The sequence below is a fragment of the Panthera leo genome, chromosome B4 (assembly GCF_018350215.1).
Source record: "Panthera leo isolate Ple1 chromosome B4, P.leo_Ple1_pat1.1, whole genome shotgun sequence".
NCBI classification, from domain to species: Eukaryota; Metazoa; Chordata; class Mammalia; order Carnivora; family Felidae; genus Panthera; species Panthera leo.
The window spans coordinates 41,129,700-41,146,727 of record NC_056685.1 but is presented as its reverse complement, the minus strand read 5'-3'; the positions used below and the strand labels follow the sequence as shown (position 1 = coordinate 41,146,727).

Below are 17,028 nucleotides of genomic sequence, written 5' to 3'. Positions count from 1 at the left end.
TGACTCTTGATTTCAGCTCAGGTCATGATGTCACAATTCCGTGGGTTCGAGCCCTGTGTCCAACTCTGTGCTGACAGCGCAGAGCCGGCTTCAGATCCTGCCTCTCCCCTGCTCATGTGTGCGCACCATGCTCTCTCATTCTCTCTCTCTCTCCATCAAAAATAAATAAACATTTTAAAAAAAGAAAAGAGGGCGCCTGGGTGGCTCAGTCGGTTGAGCGTCCGACTTCGACTCAGGTCATGATCTCGCAATTTGTGAGTTTGAGCCCCGCATCAGACTCTGTGCTGACAGCTCGGAGCCTGGAAACTGCTTCGGATTCTGGGTCTCCTTCTCTCTCTGCCCCTCCCCCACTTGTGCTCTGTCTCTCTCTATCAAAAATAAATAAAATATGTTTAAAAAATTTAAAAAAAGAAAAGAAAAAAAAAGAAAGCCTCCTCACAACAGTAAGGCACATCCATCATGAACACTACCCGTCCAGTTGTATCCATCATCATGTTCTACGCACTTTTAAGTAGAGGTAAACTTTTTAAATTCCAAGTTTTCTTTTTGCCCCCTTTATGAAGCCTGAACCCTTGCATTTCAACAAATTTTTATTGAGCTCTTCCTTGGTTTCAGCCACCACGCTCTGTGATGGAGACACAAAAGCTGAAAAATGGTCCCTGCCCTCAAGGAACAGATGGGGAGATTTCAAGGGCAACCTGAAAAGGGACATGTGTCCAGCACTCTATCTACCAGGCAAACCAGACAGCACATGGTCCCCTCTATCAGTACACTTTTCCAAAATGCCTCCCAGATCTCTCCCGGTTTTCCAAATCCTTATACATTGTTCCCAACTCCAAACAGCCTCTGTTGGTTCCTCCACCCTTACTGATGGTCTCCCCGTCCCTGTGCACTAGACCTAGCATGACTGGAGGCACCACAGAGGAAGAGCTCAATAAATCACTGAATTCCAAGCCCTGACACATCATTTCGGACCCATTCTCTGAGCCTTCTCTACCTTCTTCTTTGAGCAGGCCCAGGAAACACACAACCCACTCCCAGGACACTGACTTGCCTCTCTCTCTGACTTGGGATTTTCTAACTACTGATGTCCTGGTGGTCACTGTCTTTTTATGCTATCATCGTCACAACCAAAAGTTGTGGGCTTTCTTACTTCCCCATGAACCTTCTCTCTAGCAAAAAGAATTGGTTTTACCATCCTACGTCTCCTCCAGATTTTTTGATTGGCTTCTTTAATTCTCCATGCCCTCTTCCTGACCTCCTTCACTTTTAGACCAAGCATAGTTTGCCACTGCCCGACCCTCTACTGTCCTCCTTTAATTTCTCTCCATGTGCACTCTTTTCAAAAAGGCTTCACAGACCCGCTGAAAAGTCCAGAAGGAACATTTATAGGTGCTTTCTGGCTCTGTCCAATAAGATTTTCTGTGATGATGGAAATGTTCTATATCTGCACTTTCCAATGCAGTGGCCACTAGCCACGTGTGGTTATTGAACACTTGAAATGTGGCTAGTGCAACTGAGGAACTACATTTTTAAAAAATTAATTTATTATTATTATTATTATTTTATTTTATTTTAATTTGAGAGCGAATGCAAGCAGGGCAAAGGAGCAGTGGGGGAGAGAGAGAATCTTAAGCAGGCTTCCTGGGCCCCGGGATCCTGACCTGAACTGAAATCAACAGAATGTCCAGAGCAACTCTGGCTGCTGTGTTGAAAGTCACATGGGCCATTGTTGTTGTATACTTTACCGTAGGTGCACGTCCGCTCAGGGTTTCCACAGTTTCACAAATTTAACACACCATGTGGCTGAGGCAGAGGACAGAAAGTAAAAATGAAAAAGCTACAGGAAAATGTTACCAGGCATGACAGCTAGAGACTCATTTTGTGCAGAGGGAGGACTCAGTAACCAGGAGAAGGCAATGAATGACAGTGTTGCCCGAACACTTGCCTGTGACTCAGCCTCCCTTAGCGATTCCACATGTATTTCCCTGGTTTTAAGCCCCACTGCCAGCACAGACCTCAAATATGGATGACTCTCAAACCCCTCTCTCTAACACTGGGACTCCTTCCCTTCTGTTCATCAATTCTTGGATCCTATGGAGCTCTTCAAACCTGACGTGATCCAGGTGAAATTCCCTTGTTTTCTAGTTCAGTTAAAGGTACTGTCCTTCACCAGTTCATTCCTGCCGCAGAGTCATCCAAGACCACCTTTTCTTTCACTCCCCAGGACTCCCACATTTCACTTTCTAAAGATTCCTTAAGTGCCTCCCCTCTCTCCAAACTCAGTCCTGTCTCACACTTGTTGACTTTAAGCTTAATTCACTAGGGTTTTCAACCATGATCTAAGAATGTTTGTATCTCCAGCACTGACCTCCCTACCTGGCATATTGGAGAAGCTCAAAAATGTTTCCTGAAATGCACAAACTGACTTTCTACCTAAAATACAAATGGACTGTTGTCATTTCCCTACATAAAACCTCTTGATAGCTTCCCCACACCTATAGGATGAGGTCCAGAAGCAAACAGGGCCCTTCAAGTTCTAGTCCCTTTAAACCTATGTACTCTTATCTCTCAACACTGTTCCCTCAAAAGTTTTGCTTCATTCAATGTTTTCCTCCTTACAGTTCTTCCCAAATGGAGCAAGCGTACTTTTGCACTGATCGCATATCCTGCCTGGAGTACTCTCCTGGATTCCCTACCCCAGTCCCCAGGTCACTGACTCCTTCTTCTGAACCACTTTTGCACTTTTAATATACACTTTTCTCTTGCAGCCTTCATCACAGGATTATAATCAAATCCATGCTGCCTACCCTTGCTAAGCTGTGAAACTTCTTGGGCAGAGACCATGTCTTCCTTGTTTTTTTATTCCCAGCACCTAGCACCATGCCTGGCACATAGTAAGAGTTCAGCAAATATTGACAGGAGCTACCGCACAGGTAGCACAAACTCCAATCCTTATGTCTATGTTAATCACAAGGCATTCTGCCTCCTTCAGAATGTCTTCTTGAAAAGATTAGACGATAGAAAGTTCTTAAGACTTAAAACCTCAAATTCTAATGCTGATTATTCACATTACCATATCTACTCAAGATGGTCTAACAACTAATACCTGTGGTCAAACTGCATATAGAATTCACTTATTTATTTTTATTTTTTTAATATTTATTTATTTATTTATTTATTTTTGAGAGAGAGAGAGAGAGAGAGAGAGAGAGAGAGAGAGAGACCAAGCGTAAGCAGGCGAGGGGCAGAGAGAGAGGGAGACACAGAATCCAAAGCAGGCTCCAGGCTCTGAGTTGTCAGCACAGAGCCCGACGCGGGGCTCCAACTCATGAACTGTGAGATCATGACCTAAGCTGACTGAGCCACCCAGGCACCCCTGGAATTCCCTTATTTCTGTTGTCTACATCTCCTTCTACTTTAAGGTAGTCAGCTGCTAAAGGTAAGACTATCTGGATCAGTTATCCTGTGTAGCCAGCCACATGGTCAGAATCTTACAGCCAGACACAATTTCAATATATTCTCAGACCAGTACTTGTATGTTCTCAGTACAATGGGGAAAGCAGAATGGTCATTTCTTTCTCATTCAGGCACCCAGGTCAAGAAACTTTGGAGTTATTCTTGACTCTTCACAAAAATAAATAAATATTAAAAAAATTATATATATATGTATATATGTGTACATATATACATATATATATAATCTGACCACTCCTCCTCCTCCACTGTTTCTGATCTACTCTAAGGTACCGGCAGATCTCACCTGGATTATGGCAACAGCATGCTAATAGGTCTGTTTCTCCAGAAAGGGACTATTTGTCCCCCAACAGGGACGATTTGTCTTCCAATAGTCTATTCTCCATACATTAGTCAAAGTGATCCTTTTGTAGGTCTTACAAAATCCCACATTATCTGGCTTCCTTCTTTCTCTGTGACCTTGTCTCTTACTACTGCTCTTCCTATCTTCCTATCTTCTCATATCCAATAGTGCTCTTCCTCAGTCTAGGCACATTGCCTTCTTTGTGGTCCCTTGAACACACTAAGCATTCTTCTGCCTCGGGGCCTTTGCTCTTACTATTTCCTCTGCCCAGACTGCACTCACCTCATCTATTCCTGAGCTTGTTAGGTCTCTGCTTAAATGTCTTCTCATCAGGGGGAACTTCCCTAGTCACCCTAAAAAGCAACCACCACTTCCCAGCTACTTGCCTATTCCTCTATCCCTCGTCTACCTTGCTTTATTTTTCTCTCACTACTGTATCTCCAGAGCCAGGAATATTCCCTGACACATAGTAGACATTTAATAAATATTTGCTGAGTGGATACGGATATGAAAACAAACTGAAAAGTTGACTTAAGAAACATGCTCCTGAGTCACTTTTTAATCTTACCCTGACCTGGTGTTCACAGTACAGCTTACTCTACCTAGGGCACCTTAGCACTAATTTTCAGGGTTTTTCTTGCTTCCCCAATACATATGTGCCTATACATACACACCGACACTCAATCACACCCATTCGCTTTGGCTCAGGCAGGAAATCCAGCCTCCCCTGACTCGGACATCATTGCCCCATCCTCATTCTGTCTTAATATCCAACTGTCCTGGGATTGCCCCAAATGCATGACCTCACAATCCAATGGGGGCTCCTTTTCTGGCCCAGCTCTACTCTCACAAGGACTTCCTGACTTTGACTCCATCAGATAGAGCAGGGAATGTGAGAACCACATTGTTTCTCTTCCTTCCCCAAATCCTATCCTCCTTGTGTTAAGCCTCACTCCTGGCAGGGTCCACACCCCTCCTACATCTTGTCATATAGAAGACAATCCAGTGACTGAAGAATTTCTGTTCATCAGAGTTCATTGGACAGAGATGGAAGGAAAGGGAAGGAGGGAAGGAAGGAAGGGAGGAAGGAAGGAAGGAAGGAAGGAAAGAAGGAAGGAAGGAAAGGAGGGAGAGAGGGAAGGTGTGAGGGAGGGAAGAAGGAAAGAGAAAGAGAGGGAGGGAAAGGGAGGGACAGGAAAGGGAAGGGAAGGCAAGGGAGAAGGGAGACAGGAACTCTGGTTGTGGGGGACATAAAGGTTACTTATAAAATTACATTCCTTCAATTTCTGGGGTAGATGGCTGCCTATGAAGTATGTCTCTGGGGACTCTGAAAACGAGCTCTTGCGCTTCCATCTTCATCCCCACATATTCAATAATTTCTTTTTAACTTCAGACAAAGCCCAGGTTTGGAGCTTTGTCTCACAGTTAGAAGCTAAGTTGTAATTTGTAAATACTCTTAGGAGAGGTAATACACTGATTTAAAATCAGACAAAGGTAAAAATGACGGACATCAGATTCTTGTTTTGGAAGAAAGAAGAGAAAGTTTTCTACACACCTAAAAAGCAGTAGGTAGACAATAACAAGTAGTGGAAAAAGAAAAAAAAGAGGAGGCCAGATCTCCTATCCAATTCTGTGAAAGTTGGACATAATGGGATGAGAAGGGAGAGGCTGGAAGGTGAGGGACCACACTTATAAGTCTGGGCCACAGAATGCTCACTGAGAGAATAACTGATCACATGCAAACTGCCTTTGGGGCAAGAGGAAAAGGGGCAGTTGCAGAGTGGGATGTCCAGAAATAATCTAGAGAATAAACTTCAAAGATGTGACTAAGTCTCTTCCCCAGAAATATCAATGAAAAACAAATTTTCTTTTATGCTGTCTTTGTCTTTCTTTGGTTTTGCCAGTCTGCCAGCTTCTAAATTATCTGTCCCCCTCTGTCTCCACTATTGTTTTTCCCTCTTTAATAATGATCAAGTCCAGGGGCACCTGGGTGGCTCAGTCGGTTAAGCAGCCGACTTCAGCTCAGGTCATGATCTCATGGTTTGTGAGTGCAAGCCCCACATCAGACTCTGTGCTGACAGCTGGGAGCCTGGAGCCTGCTTCAGATTCAGTGTCTCCCTCTCTGTCTGCCCCTCCCCTGCTCACTCTCTCTCTCTCTCTCTCTCTCTCTCAAAAAATAAATTAAAAAAAAAATGATCAAGTCCAAAAAAACCTGACTGAGAAGCCCTGCTCCCAGTACCTTTTTCTGAGCCACCAGGAACCCCCTCCTCCTTCACCCCTAGTGAAGTACATATTGGGAACAAGTGTTTCACGTTGTCAGCCTCCACACAGCACTAATATGGCTAGCAGCCAGAGTAAAGAACCAGGGAGAGCTAGAGTTTGGAAGAGTCTGGTTTAAAGTCCCTCCCTAGACAGTCCAAATTCCCCTGACACCCAGGGGGAGGGCCCTTCTCTCCAGTGGGGCCAGATTTTATGCAAGACATTTAGTATGTCAAAGTTTCAGTCTTTGGCCTTGGAGTTGGGTCTTCTGGGTCTGATTTCAGCTCCACCCCTGGGTGATCCTGGTTAATGGAGCACTCCACCCCTTCTTCTCCCAAACTTTAGACCCTTGACCTACCAACCTACCTGCCTAAAGGCAAGAAAGATCAGTGCAGGACTCGGAGCTCTTGAGGACACAGCAGTCGGAGAAAAAGAAAGGGGAGAGACTGGCACTAAACTAAATGATTTCAGAACTACAACCTTTGCCCAGACCTACCCTTCACACAGGGTAACTGAGGGGTCCAGGAGCCTCGCCAACGCCAGTTCCCAAAGGGCTGTAGTTCCAGCCTGGCCGAAGAGCGCCATCTGGCGGCCAGCCCTCCCAACCTGGATTCTCTTTGGCCCCGCCGGAGTTCTCGAAGCCAGAGCTAGACAGGGGCAGAACTGTCACCTCCTCCTGTACGTCACTCCGAGGACCCCGCCCCTGCTTGGAACGCGCCTCCTCCCGACGGGACTGGCCCTAGCGCCTCCCCCGCAGAACGGCCGCCCTTCCTCCCTCTTGGGCTGAACGCCGCTCGGGTAGAAAAATCTGCTTAATGTTCCCCCCAGGATCCGCCCCACCCAGTCGCCCACAGGGAGCCCGCCCCTCCTCCCCATGGGAATCTGCCCCACGGTCTCTTCCTTCCCCTGAGGGAACGTGCCGCACCGCCCTCCCCCGCCCCGTCCCTCCCGAGGAAGGGGAGCCTCTGCTCCTCCCCCACACCCTCGCAGGGAGCCTTTTCCAGTCCACAGAGCCCAAATCCAGGTTAGCGATGAGGCCTCCCCTCCCCTGGTCCCCGGAAGACCCCGCGGCCGCAAGCTCCGCCGCCCGGGAAGCCGGCCCCAGCCCACTCCCCTCGCCCGCCAGTGGGCGGAGCTCCGCGAGCCCGGCCCCGGGGCGGGCTGTCCCATCGTGACGTCACTTCCGTCCGGGCCTGGCCGCGGTTCGGGCTCCGTGGGCCGAGGGGGGGTACGGAGGTGGCAGCCTTGGGAGGAGGCGGCGCGGGAGGCCGAGGAGCACCAGCCCGGACCAATCCCGCGTCCCGGGCCGCAACCCCCGATTCTGCAGCGCACCGAGAGGCGAGACCGGCCGGATGGGCCGCTGAGCCCGAATCGGGGACCGGTGAGGCTCGAGCAGAGCGGGCAGCCGGGGCCAGGGCGGGAGCGGGCCCGCGGGGCTGCAGGGTCTGGGATGCGGGGAGGGGAGAGGGCCAGGCCTACCGCTCCGGCTCGCCCGGCGGTGAGGCGCGGGCCGGGGGAGCGGCAGACAGGCGCGGTGGGGATAGTGAGGCCGGCCTGGGGGAGGCCTGGAGGCGGCTCGGGGTGAGAAGGGGGCCAAGTGGCTGGGGTCATTGCTGGGGCGAGGGCCAGCCCTCGGGATTCGCATCTGGAACAGTGGCGTCGGGGGAGGGGGCTATGCTTCTGGCCAGGGCTCTTGGAAGAGGATGGCTGTGAGTGGGGGGAGGCAGGAGACTGCGAGGCTTGGAAAAATTTTCCACGGCCCTCCTTGAGAGGTTTGAAGAGCTCTTCTCTCCCGTGAGGGTGGTGTCGACCACCACCTGGAGAAGGGTCTCACTGGAGTTTGGGGGGTTCAGTTACAGCATTTGGAAGGGACAGTGTCCTGAGTCCCTTCACTGAGCCAGGTGTGCAAAAAACCTGGCTACCTCCGAGTATCTGAGCCTCCACATCTTTACAGCGTGGAGCCCCCTGGAGCTAAAATCAGGATGTTCCGTTTTATGAGGGACGTGGAGCCCGAGGATCCTATGTTCCTGATGTGAGTATTCCCTCCCCCTTGTGTTCTAGGGCGCTCATCCTACTCCAATTCAGGTCTCTAAGTGATTCAGACAGACATCTGGGTTCCCATTGCTGGCATTGGCTGGAACCAGCTGGATACTCAACTCTAGCTCAGACATGGAGAGGAAATAGGCGTCTGTGCCACTGTTTCCCCATGACTTTTCTTTTTTGCTGGGGGAGGTGGGGAGTGGGTGTTGACTGTTTGGCCCTTCTGCCATCCACACTGTATACTCACTCCACAGGGACCCCTTTGCTATTCACCGTCAGCATATGAACCGAATGTTGTCAGGTGGCTTTGGATATAGCCCCTTCCTCAGCATCACCGATGGCAACATGCCAGGGACCAGGCCTGCCAGCCGTAGGATGCAGGTAATGCTGCAACATACCTGAGACCCAAAGGAAGCCTGGAGGGTGGTTAATAAAGTCCTTGATCTTTCTTGCGCTTTAGCCAGCTTAGCAAGTGGAATGATCTTTTTTTAGGAGTGGGGGAAAGGATCTGCCAAAAGGGTTTTGTGATCCCCTTTTGAGAGGAGGATGGAAAAAAAGCTGGACCCATGGGCTTGGGATTGTAATGAATAGGATGTGGTCTCTAATTTGTTCTTTGTGTTTTCCTGCAGGCTGGGACTGTTTCCCCCTTTGGGATGCTGGGAATGGTGAGTCCTAACATCTTTGTGTCCTTCCATCTCAGACACACTCTAGGCCCTTAGATATTATTTACAAATGTGGCTCTCTGGAATAGCTTTATGGGTAACCCTAGAATCTTTTTAAAGTTGATTTATTTATTTTGAGAGAGAGAGAGGATGAATCCCAAGCAGGCTCCGTGCTGTCAGTGCAGAGCCCGACTCTGGGGTTCCATCTCACAAAGTGTGAGGTCATGACCTGAGCCGAAGTCAAGAGTTCTGTCACTTAACTGACTGAGCCACCCAGGTGCCCCTACAATCTTTTTATAGTGTTCACAAAGCTCTGGTCCTGTTGTGTGCTCTGAGTCCTGTGGGTTAAAGATGTTCACTTACTGACCCCTGCATTCTAGGAGCAATACCTATTAGGGAAATGTGATTGCCTAGCAAAGTTTGTCTTCCTGAGGATTGAGACGCAGTTGAAGGGCCAGCAAGAGATGGCTTTTTAGAGTTTTTTTTTTTTTGTTTTTTACTATTTCATGCCCATACCTTTTTTTGTAGGTTATAATTCATTTACTTGGGTGTGCTTCTTTTTTTTTTTTTTTTTTTTTTTAACGTTTATTTATTTTTGAGACAGAGAGAGACAGAGCATGAACAGGGGAGGGGCAGAGAGAGAGGGAGACACAGAATCTGAAACAGGCTCCAGGCTCTGTGCTGTCAGCACAGAGCCCGACGCGGGGCTCGAACTCACGGACCGCGAGATCGTGACCTGAGCCGAAGTTGGCCGCTTAACCGACTGAGCCACCCAGGCGCCCCAACTTGGGTGTGCTTCTTAAAGATAGGAGGAAATAAGGCAGTCAGGAGAAAGAAGATGGGATCAGAGCAGCCATAGAGACTGAGGAGGAAGGTAGCAGTATGTGGGAAGGGAAAAAGAGAGGAACATTCCATGTACTGGCCATGCTAATGAAGAGACAGAGCTGTTGCTCCGTGTGAGGGAAGAGGAGAAAGGGAATGTGTAGCCATGTGTCTAGTGGGTGCCTAAACAAGATAATCTGAGCACTGACTTTGCTTTCCTGACTCTGTTTTCCATCTCTTTGCTGCAGTCAGGTGGCTTCATGGACATGTTTGGGATGATGAACGACATGATTGGGAACATGGTGAGGCTCTTGCGCCATACGCTTTTGCAGTCTTGTTCTCAGTGATGGCTGGCGACACCTTCTTGAGTCCTCTGAGGCGGGGGCAGGCAAGAGTGCGCTAGGGAAAGGCTCAAGCCGGATAAAGTCATTGAACCCAGAGAGCATTGGGTTCCCTTATCTGTTCTCGTGGCCTAACTAGGAAGCAGCAGGAGTAGTCTTATTAAGCATACGATTAAGGCTCAGTCTCTAAAGGTCTTTCTTGTTTATTGTTGGACTCAGAGGAATTTGGGGGGTACTGATGAGTCCTGATGTTTTCTCATTTCTCATGTTTTGTAAGAAAGATACAGACAGGAACAGGCAGCTGAAATGTGGGATCCCTTCGCCAGAGGGACCGTTCAGTCCTGCTGTGTGTTTTCCTCCACAGGAACACATGACAGCTGGAGGCAATTGCCAGACCTTTTCATCCTCCACTGTCATCTCCTACTCCAATACGGGTGATGGTGCCCCCAAGGTCTACCAGGAGACGTCAGAGATGCGCTCGGCACCAGGCGGGGTGAGTTGAAGGGCTTCTGATATCCCAGAGAAGGCAGGGTTGAATGACACGCACGGAAACCCTGGCTTCTTTTTTCGTGATTGAGTTGGGGGTGGTTTGTCTATCCCGGCTTGGTGTAGCCAGGCTTTGGAAGGGACAGCTGTGTGCTGTGTTCTGCTTCCTCCCAGATCCGGGAGACTCGCAGGACCGTACGGGACTCGGACAGTGGGCTAGAGCAGATGTCCATCGGGCATCACATCCGAGACCGAGCTCACATCCTTCAGCGCTCCCGAAACCACCGCACAGGGGACCAGGAGGAGCGGCAGGATTATATCAACCTGGATGAGAGTGAGCCTTCTTTTCTTCTCATCACCCTTCTGGCTTCCGGGCCGGTAGCCACTGGTCCCGTTCCTGCGAGCTAGGAGACACCAACCAGCTTTCTCTCCTTACCTCTGTAGATATTTCTTGGCAAAGTTCTGGGTGGACCTCCTAGACCTCCTATTCTTTTCTTTTTTTTTTTTTTTTTAATTTTTTTAAGCGTTTTTATTTTTGAGAGACAAAGACAGCATGAGTGGGGGAAGAGCAGAGAGAGAGGGAGACACAGAATCCGAAGCAGGCTCCAGGCTCCTAGCTGTCAGCACAGAGCCCAACGTGGGGCTCAAACCCACAAACTGTGAGATCATGACCCGAACCGAAGTCGGACACCTAACTGACTGAGCCATCCAGGCGCTCCAGGCCACCTATTCTGACCTCACTTGAGCCCTGTCCTGTCAGCTTTAGGGGCTAAGTCAAGCCCTGGCAGTCTCCTCGCCAAGGAGAGGCCAACTGTCGGGATCAGTTTTTTTCTTTCTCAAGTCAATAAGTATTTATTAAGTACTTATTGTGTGCATGGCACTGTGCTCCTTAACTTCATAATTACCCTGTTCCTGATTTCCTTCTTGAGTAGTCCTGCCTTAGGCCTGCTGGTGGCTTCCACATTGGAATCGCTGTTGGCTATTAGCTCGTGGAACCATATGGAACCCCAGACTACTAAGAAAAGAAATTGTTGGTGTCCCTCAACATGTCCCCACACATAGTTTCAGCCTTTGCTCTATTTGTTCATCTGAGAAGGCTGTGGCTCATGCTTGCCTTTGCTTCCAGAAGCCAGCCTGTATATTTAAATGTCACGTCTGGTCTCTGTGCTCTTCAGGTGAGGCTGCAGCATTTGATGATGAATGGCGGAGGGAGACATCCCGATTCCGGCAGCAGCGCCCTCTGGAATTTCGACGGCATGAGGCTTCAGGGGGTGGGGGACGAAGGGCTGAGGGGCCTCCCCGCCTGGCTATACAGGGACCTGAGGACTCCCCCTCCCGACAGTCCCGCCGCTATGACTGGTGAGGGCCCTAGGCCCTCAGCCTCTCTTGTAAGTATTGAGGGGGAGGAATTGTAAGGTGTCAAGCACGGAGGGGGGGTTGAGGCACATACCTGTGCACATTCCTTTGTCATGAGGCAGAAGGAGTCCAGGTGCCCAGCAATTACTGCCTTTGATGGTGTAAGTTTTAGTTGGTGTGAAGAGAAGAATGCTGCCACTGGAATGGGAGAGTAAACCCAACTCCTGGCCTTTACATTTTGTCTTTTGACTCGCTCTTCTCTCTTTCCCTTCCAGGTACAGGCTGAGAGGCTGAGAAATCATCCCCCAAATAACTTTTTCCTCTCCAGCTCCCACTCCCAATTTAATATTAAATTAACAGGCAAGCTGGCCCCCCACCTCTCCCTGGGGGTCTCAGGGAGAACCTTTCACTGCCCCCTTTACCTACTTTTTCCTTCTTTAATCCCCTACCATGATGAGTCCACTTCTCCTGTATCTGCTAACTTGATTTTTCATTTTGCTGCTCCATCTTTGAGCCTCCTCACCTTCCCCTTTCTACCCTCGCCATGCATCGAAGGGGCTTTTGGGGTGAGCTCTGGGTTTAGGGGCTTCCTCTATCCCTCAGCTGCCCTGGATCTTTGCCCACCTCCTCCTCAGATCCCCCACTGCAGAGGCCATAGCCCTTATCCAGGGCTGTGTGTGGAGGGAGAGGACTGGCTCCCAACCCTTTCTCCCTTCCCACTCCCTGCACATCACAGAAACCTTCCCTACACCCTTCTCTGCCTTTATTTTTTGATTTGTGCAACTTGTAACTAGGTGTTTATGGAATAAAGGAGAATGGAAAAAAGAGCAAGTAGGATTCTGGCTTTACTTTTGGTCTTTTCCCTGTTCAAATTCAACCCTCCTGTCTTCTCGTCACCTTCTTGCCTTCCCTCTGTCTCCACGTGTGGCCTTCTTAACTTGAGTTCTAGCCCAGTACTTCGGTGGTAACAACAGTGGGACAGTCAGAGCCCAGAGCAGCAGCAGCGGAAGTCAGTTGGGCTAGGCTGATGGGTGAAGACAAGCAGTTTTACCCTTGGCTGCTGTCTCCCTTGCTTTTACTGTAACTTCACATGTCAGGGAGAATGTAAGGCATATCTCCTAGGTGCCTGAGGAATTTGGTGCCCCTTGTCCCTTGGGCATAGATTCTCCCCTGGACTGTGGGTGGGAATACGTGTGGTACCGAGCAGGAAGGCACAGGCCTTCGAGGGGGAGGCGCTTTGGAGTCAGCAATGTCCTTCCACCCTCAGTTGTTGAGAATTTGAGCCCAGGGAAGGAGACCAGAGAAGAAAACCAACCTGGAACCTGAGCAGTACTGGAAGGGCATGAAGTGCTCAAATTTCTCAAGACGTTGACTCTTGGCTTGACCTGGCTCGGCCAAATGGGTCACTCTGTTCTTGGGAACTTACTTAATGATAGTAAATGCTGGTAAGGGTCTGGTGATGGTTTCTTTATAACAATCTTTGGTTCTTCTCAGTTTATGGTAAATCAAAGTCAAAGAAACAAAACAGCACAGGCACCTGGCTGGCTCAGTCAGCACAGCATGCGACTCTTAATCTCAGGGTTGTGAGTTTAAGCCCCATGTTGGGCGTAGAGCTTACTTAAAAAACACCACACACACACACAAAAACAACTCCAGGCTCTGGTTCCTCTTAGGGAAGGGAAGATCTTTCCCGTGTCCTCTGTGAACAAACAGATTCAAGAGGATCTGTCTAGTAGCTGAACGAGCAGAGGGAGGAAGTAGAGAGCAACGATCGTGCATGGACGTCCTATTCCAGGACACGTGCCAAATCTCATTACATAGGGCTGGTGAAGATCCATGATCAGGGTCAAGGGAACCAACCCTGTGGCCAAAAGAATCCAGGAATCTCAGAAGTCAAACAAGTACACGCTCCCCCCGCTATCCGAAAATAGAGTGTTCCTGTGAAAGCTTTCGGAAGCTGAAATGGCATAAAGTGAACCGATTACTATTAACTTCTATGGAGAAGTGTTTGAGCATTCCCAGACCCAAAAAATAACGTTGAATTTTCTGAAACCGTCTTGCTAAGGGACGCACAGAGCAAACGGATGCTCACAAACAGCTCAGAGCTAGGCCTGATGCAGAGAAGCTGAGTATAGCTCTGGGGGAAGGAGCGTGGTGACCGCCCTCTTGCCGCTCTGGGCATATGGCACCTCTACAACTTGCTGCAAAACCAAAAGCTTGCCGAAAGCTATTTTCACTTTGTCTGGCAAAAGCAAAAATCCCCTTTGTATTTCTTTGTGTTAGCCCAAACCGGTCTTCTGCACGTGTGAAGTGGCTTAATGTAAACTTGTCAAAGGTGAGGGGTGCCTGTATAGATAATTCATCTCCCGGGTGGCTGAGTGGCTGAATTGTAGATGATGGGACTCAAAGCGTCCACAGCCGTCAGTCCCAAGTGTCAATCTGTGCTCTGTCCAAACACATATATGTCCTTCTTCTGGGAGTGGGAACAGCTTTCGTGAGTCTCCCGTGGAGCCCACAGGACAAAGAACCCTAGACTTGTAAGGGATGCCCAGAGGCTGGGTCCTCGGCTCTGCCACCAGCCCAGCCATGTGGTCTTGGGCAAGTTATTCACTTCCCTGAAGTTTCCGGCAAGCTGTAAAATCTTAGGCTGCAGTTCATGGCCAACCTGGTCAATCTGGATTTCACAATGCCCACACTCACAGGTATGGTTCTGAGTGGGGGCTGGAGCAGGGCAAGGGTTACCCGGATTTCAATCTAGGTGAGTCAACCTAGTGTTTCACGAGCTCTCCCATATGGGAACTGGCTTTCAGACACATGGACTGATTTTCACCCCTACTTCCTGCACTTGGGTGAGGACCACCCTTCAACTCAGTGCTTCTTACTCCTAGAACCCGTGACTGGTTCTCAGCAGGGATCTGTTGTGGGGAGTTAGTGAGCAACATTCTCCTAGTGAGGTGCCCAAGAACCAGCCCCCTGGCACTTGTTGACCTGTCCGCCACTGCAGGGTGAGGGCCAGGGGGCAGAAATGGGAAAGGAACCCTCGGGAAGGAAGCCAACATTTTATTTCTGGTCAACTCTCCAACTGGGCCCAGCCTCAATCACAACAGCCATCCCCCCAGCCCTTGGCCCCAGCATCCGGAGGACATGGTTGGACGCATTATTTTCCTCATGGCTGATATTTGGCTGGAGGTTAAGCTATCTACAGGAGTGAAATTATGAACGCAGCCTGACATGAGTAAGACCTGGCTCCACCACTTAGCATGACCGGGAAGAATTCTTAATCTCTCATCAGTTTCCCACTTTGTAAAATGGGCCTTTCTAGGCGCTTGCTGATGGCAGTGGAGACATGGGTCCATCCTGCAGAACTGAAATCCGTGATGTAGTATGCAGAAAGCATTTGACACAGTGCACGGGTTACAAATGACTGATTTCTCCCTGATTCCTCTGTCTTGCTCTTTTGATGCTCTCTGGTGATCCTCATCTCTGTGCCCATCCTCAGGACTCCTAAAATACTCCCAGCCACAACGTGGAAATCATCATCCTGGCCTCCAGCCCTCTGTGGTGCCAGCTACCCAATTATTATCTTCTGCCCTTTCTAGGCCTCAGCTTTCCAGACCAACAAGTAGAAGCAAATGTTTTGGGCCACTCTGACCCAGGCCTACTTGCAGTTTGGGATGTTTTCCTTCCTATGGTAACAAAGGGCCTCGGGTCCTACTGACACCCTTTATCCAATGTCCCTTTCCTCCCTTCTTCTGCAATCCAATGCCCAAGTCACAAACCGGTCACCCAGAGGACCAGGAGTTGATCCACAACAATAACCCAGTATTCAGGTCTCCCAACCCACATACTCCAAGTCCACTTAAATACTCCACATACCTGCCCTGCCCCGATGCTCCCAGTCCTGAGCATGGGGCCTCCCAACAGCTGACGGAGCAGCAAGGGTCAAGGTTTCCTTCTCCCAGTCCATTCCAGTTGGGATAGGGATTAAAAAAAAAAAAAAGTCGTCTTTATTTCTCTCCTTAGACATTACTGGGGTCTTCAGATTAGAGGGGTGGGATCCAGGTGGGGCTGCACTGGAAGCTGGGGAGGTGAAGACAGGGACAGTTAGGCACAGGAGGTGCTAAAAGGTAAGAAAAAAACAGGGGACTGGGGACATGGGGAGGGAAGGCCTTGGGTATCAGTTCCCCCAAGCAGCCTCCCAGCTAGCCTCCATCCCTAAGGAGAGCCTGTGGGGGGCACAGAGCTGGCATGGCGTGAGGGACGTACATGGAGGGGCCTGGGATGCAGAAGGCCGGCAGAGCTGCTTTGGAGGGTGGGCAGGGAGCGCTGGCAGCTTTGAGCCTTCCCATCCTCAATGTCCACCCTTAAATGGGAGCTCTAGGGAGACAAGGACAAGCAGGTGGTGCTTCTCCCTCTGGGCTCAGCCCTCCCTGTCTGCACCCCCCTCCCCACCCCCACGCTCTGCTCTGACTGTCCCTGGGATAAGTTAGCACTCCAAGTTCCTTGGCCCTTGTCTGCTCTTTAGGATTTTTTTTCTTCCCTGAAGACATTATCTTTGGCATAGGAATAGGGTGCTGCCCCCAGTTCCCCTCGGCATCCCTCCCACCCTCTTCATCTGCTGTCACCTGCCACCCGGAGGGCTTGCAGGTTCTGGAGAATTACCTCCAAGATGTAAGTGTTCGCCAGCCAAGCGGCCAACCGAGTGTCCGCAGCTAGGACATTTGGACACATGGAGCTGGAAGATAGGAGAGGGGGGCATGGGATAGGGCCCTAGAGGTGGACTTGAGTCTCTAAAAAGGGGGGAGCAGAAATACCTTAGGAAAGGTCAAGGTCACACTGAGGTGGGAAATGGTTTGATGGAGAGATTCTTGGAAAACTGCTGGTGACTTTAGTGAAGATATCCTGGGTTTGTGTGTGTCGGGTGTGAAATTCTCAATTGACAGGCAACATGGCAGGGAAGGGCAGAAGCAGGTTCCCAATTCACATAGACCTTAATGTAAGCAAACCCCAGTTTGCTATACGCTATAAATAACATGCTATATGCTAAATATATGCTATGAATAACGATACGCTATAAATAACACTTTTAGTGTTAGAGACCTTGCGGCTCACCTTCTCTGGATGTTATCAAGTGTGGTAGCAGATGGGCATCACCACCCCGGACCTCCTGAAGCGGAATCTTGAGGTTGGAGAGGATTCCACACAGCTTAGCAACAATTACAGATGTCATCCAAACCCCAGC

General features: G+C 49.6%; 2 protein-coding genes across 6 annotated transcripts; one reads left to right on the top strand and one right to left on the bottom strand.

Moving 5' to 3' along the window:
- Window positions 1-1,663: 1,663 nt before the first annotated feature.
- Window positions 1,664-17,028, bottom strand: LOC122224171. Of its 5 annotated transcripts, XM_042945666.1 has the most exons (6): window positions 16,899-17,028; window positions 16,601-16,776; window positions 16,449-16,521; window positions 15,663-15,866; window positions 11,881-11,984; window positions 10,132-10,834 (listed from the first exon to the last, which is right to left on the bottom strand). In XM_042945666.1, exons 1-6 carry the CDS (start codon window positions 17,014-17,016, stop codon window positions 10,745-10,747), a joined length of 765 nt encoding a protein of 254 aa, XP_042801600.1. In that variant the 5' UTR covers window positions 17,017-17,028; the 3' UTR covers window positions 10,132-10,744. The 5 variants fall into 5 exon arrangements, 3 of the variants coding, with proteins under 3 accessions (XP_042801601.1, XP_042801600.1, XP_042801602.1); XM_042945667.1 differs by lacking the exons at window positions 10,132-10,834; window positions 11,881-11,984 and adding an exon at window positions 1,664-1,806; XR_006204672.1 differs by lacking the exons at window positions 10,132-10,834; window positions 16,601-16,776 and adding an exon at window positions 11,084-11,670.
- MLF2 (myeloid leukemia factor 2) lies at window positions 7,253-12,613 on the top strand. The gene is made up of 9 exons (XM_042945670.1): window positions 7,253-7,460; window positions 8,034-8,111; window positions 8,374-8,500; window positions 8,749-8,784; window positions 9,852-9,905; window positions 10,309-10,437; window positions 10,605-10,764; window positions 11,606-11,818; window positions 12,062-12,613. The coding sequence occupies exons 2-8, from the start codon at window positions 8,062-8,064 to the stop codon at window positions 11,791-11,793; spliced, it is 744 nt and encodes a 247-aa protein (XP_042801604.1). The 5' UTR covers window positions 7,253-7,460; window positions 8,034-8,061; the 3' UTR covers window positions 11,794-11,818; window positions 12,062-12,613.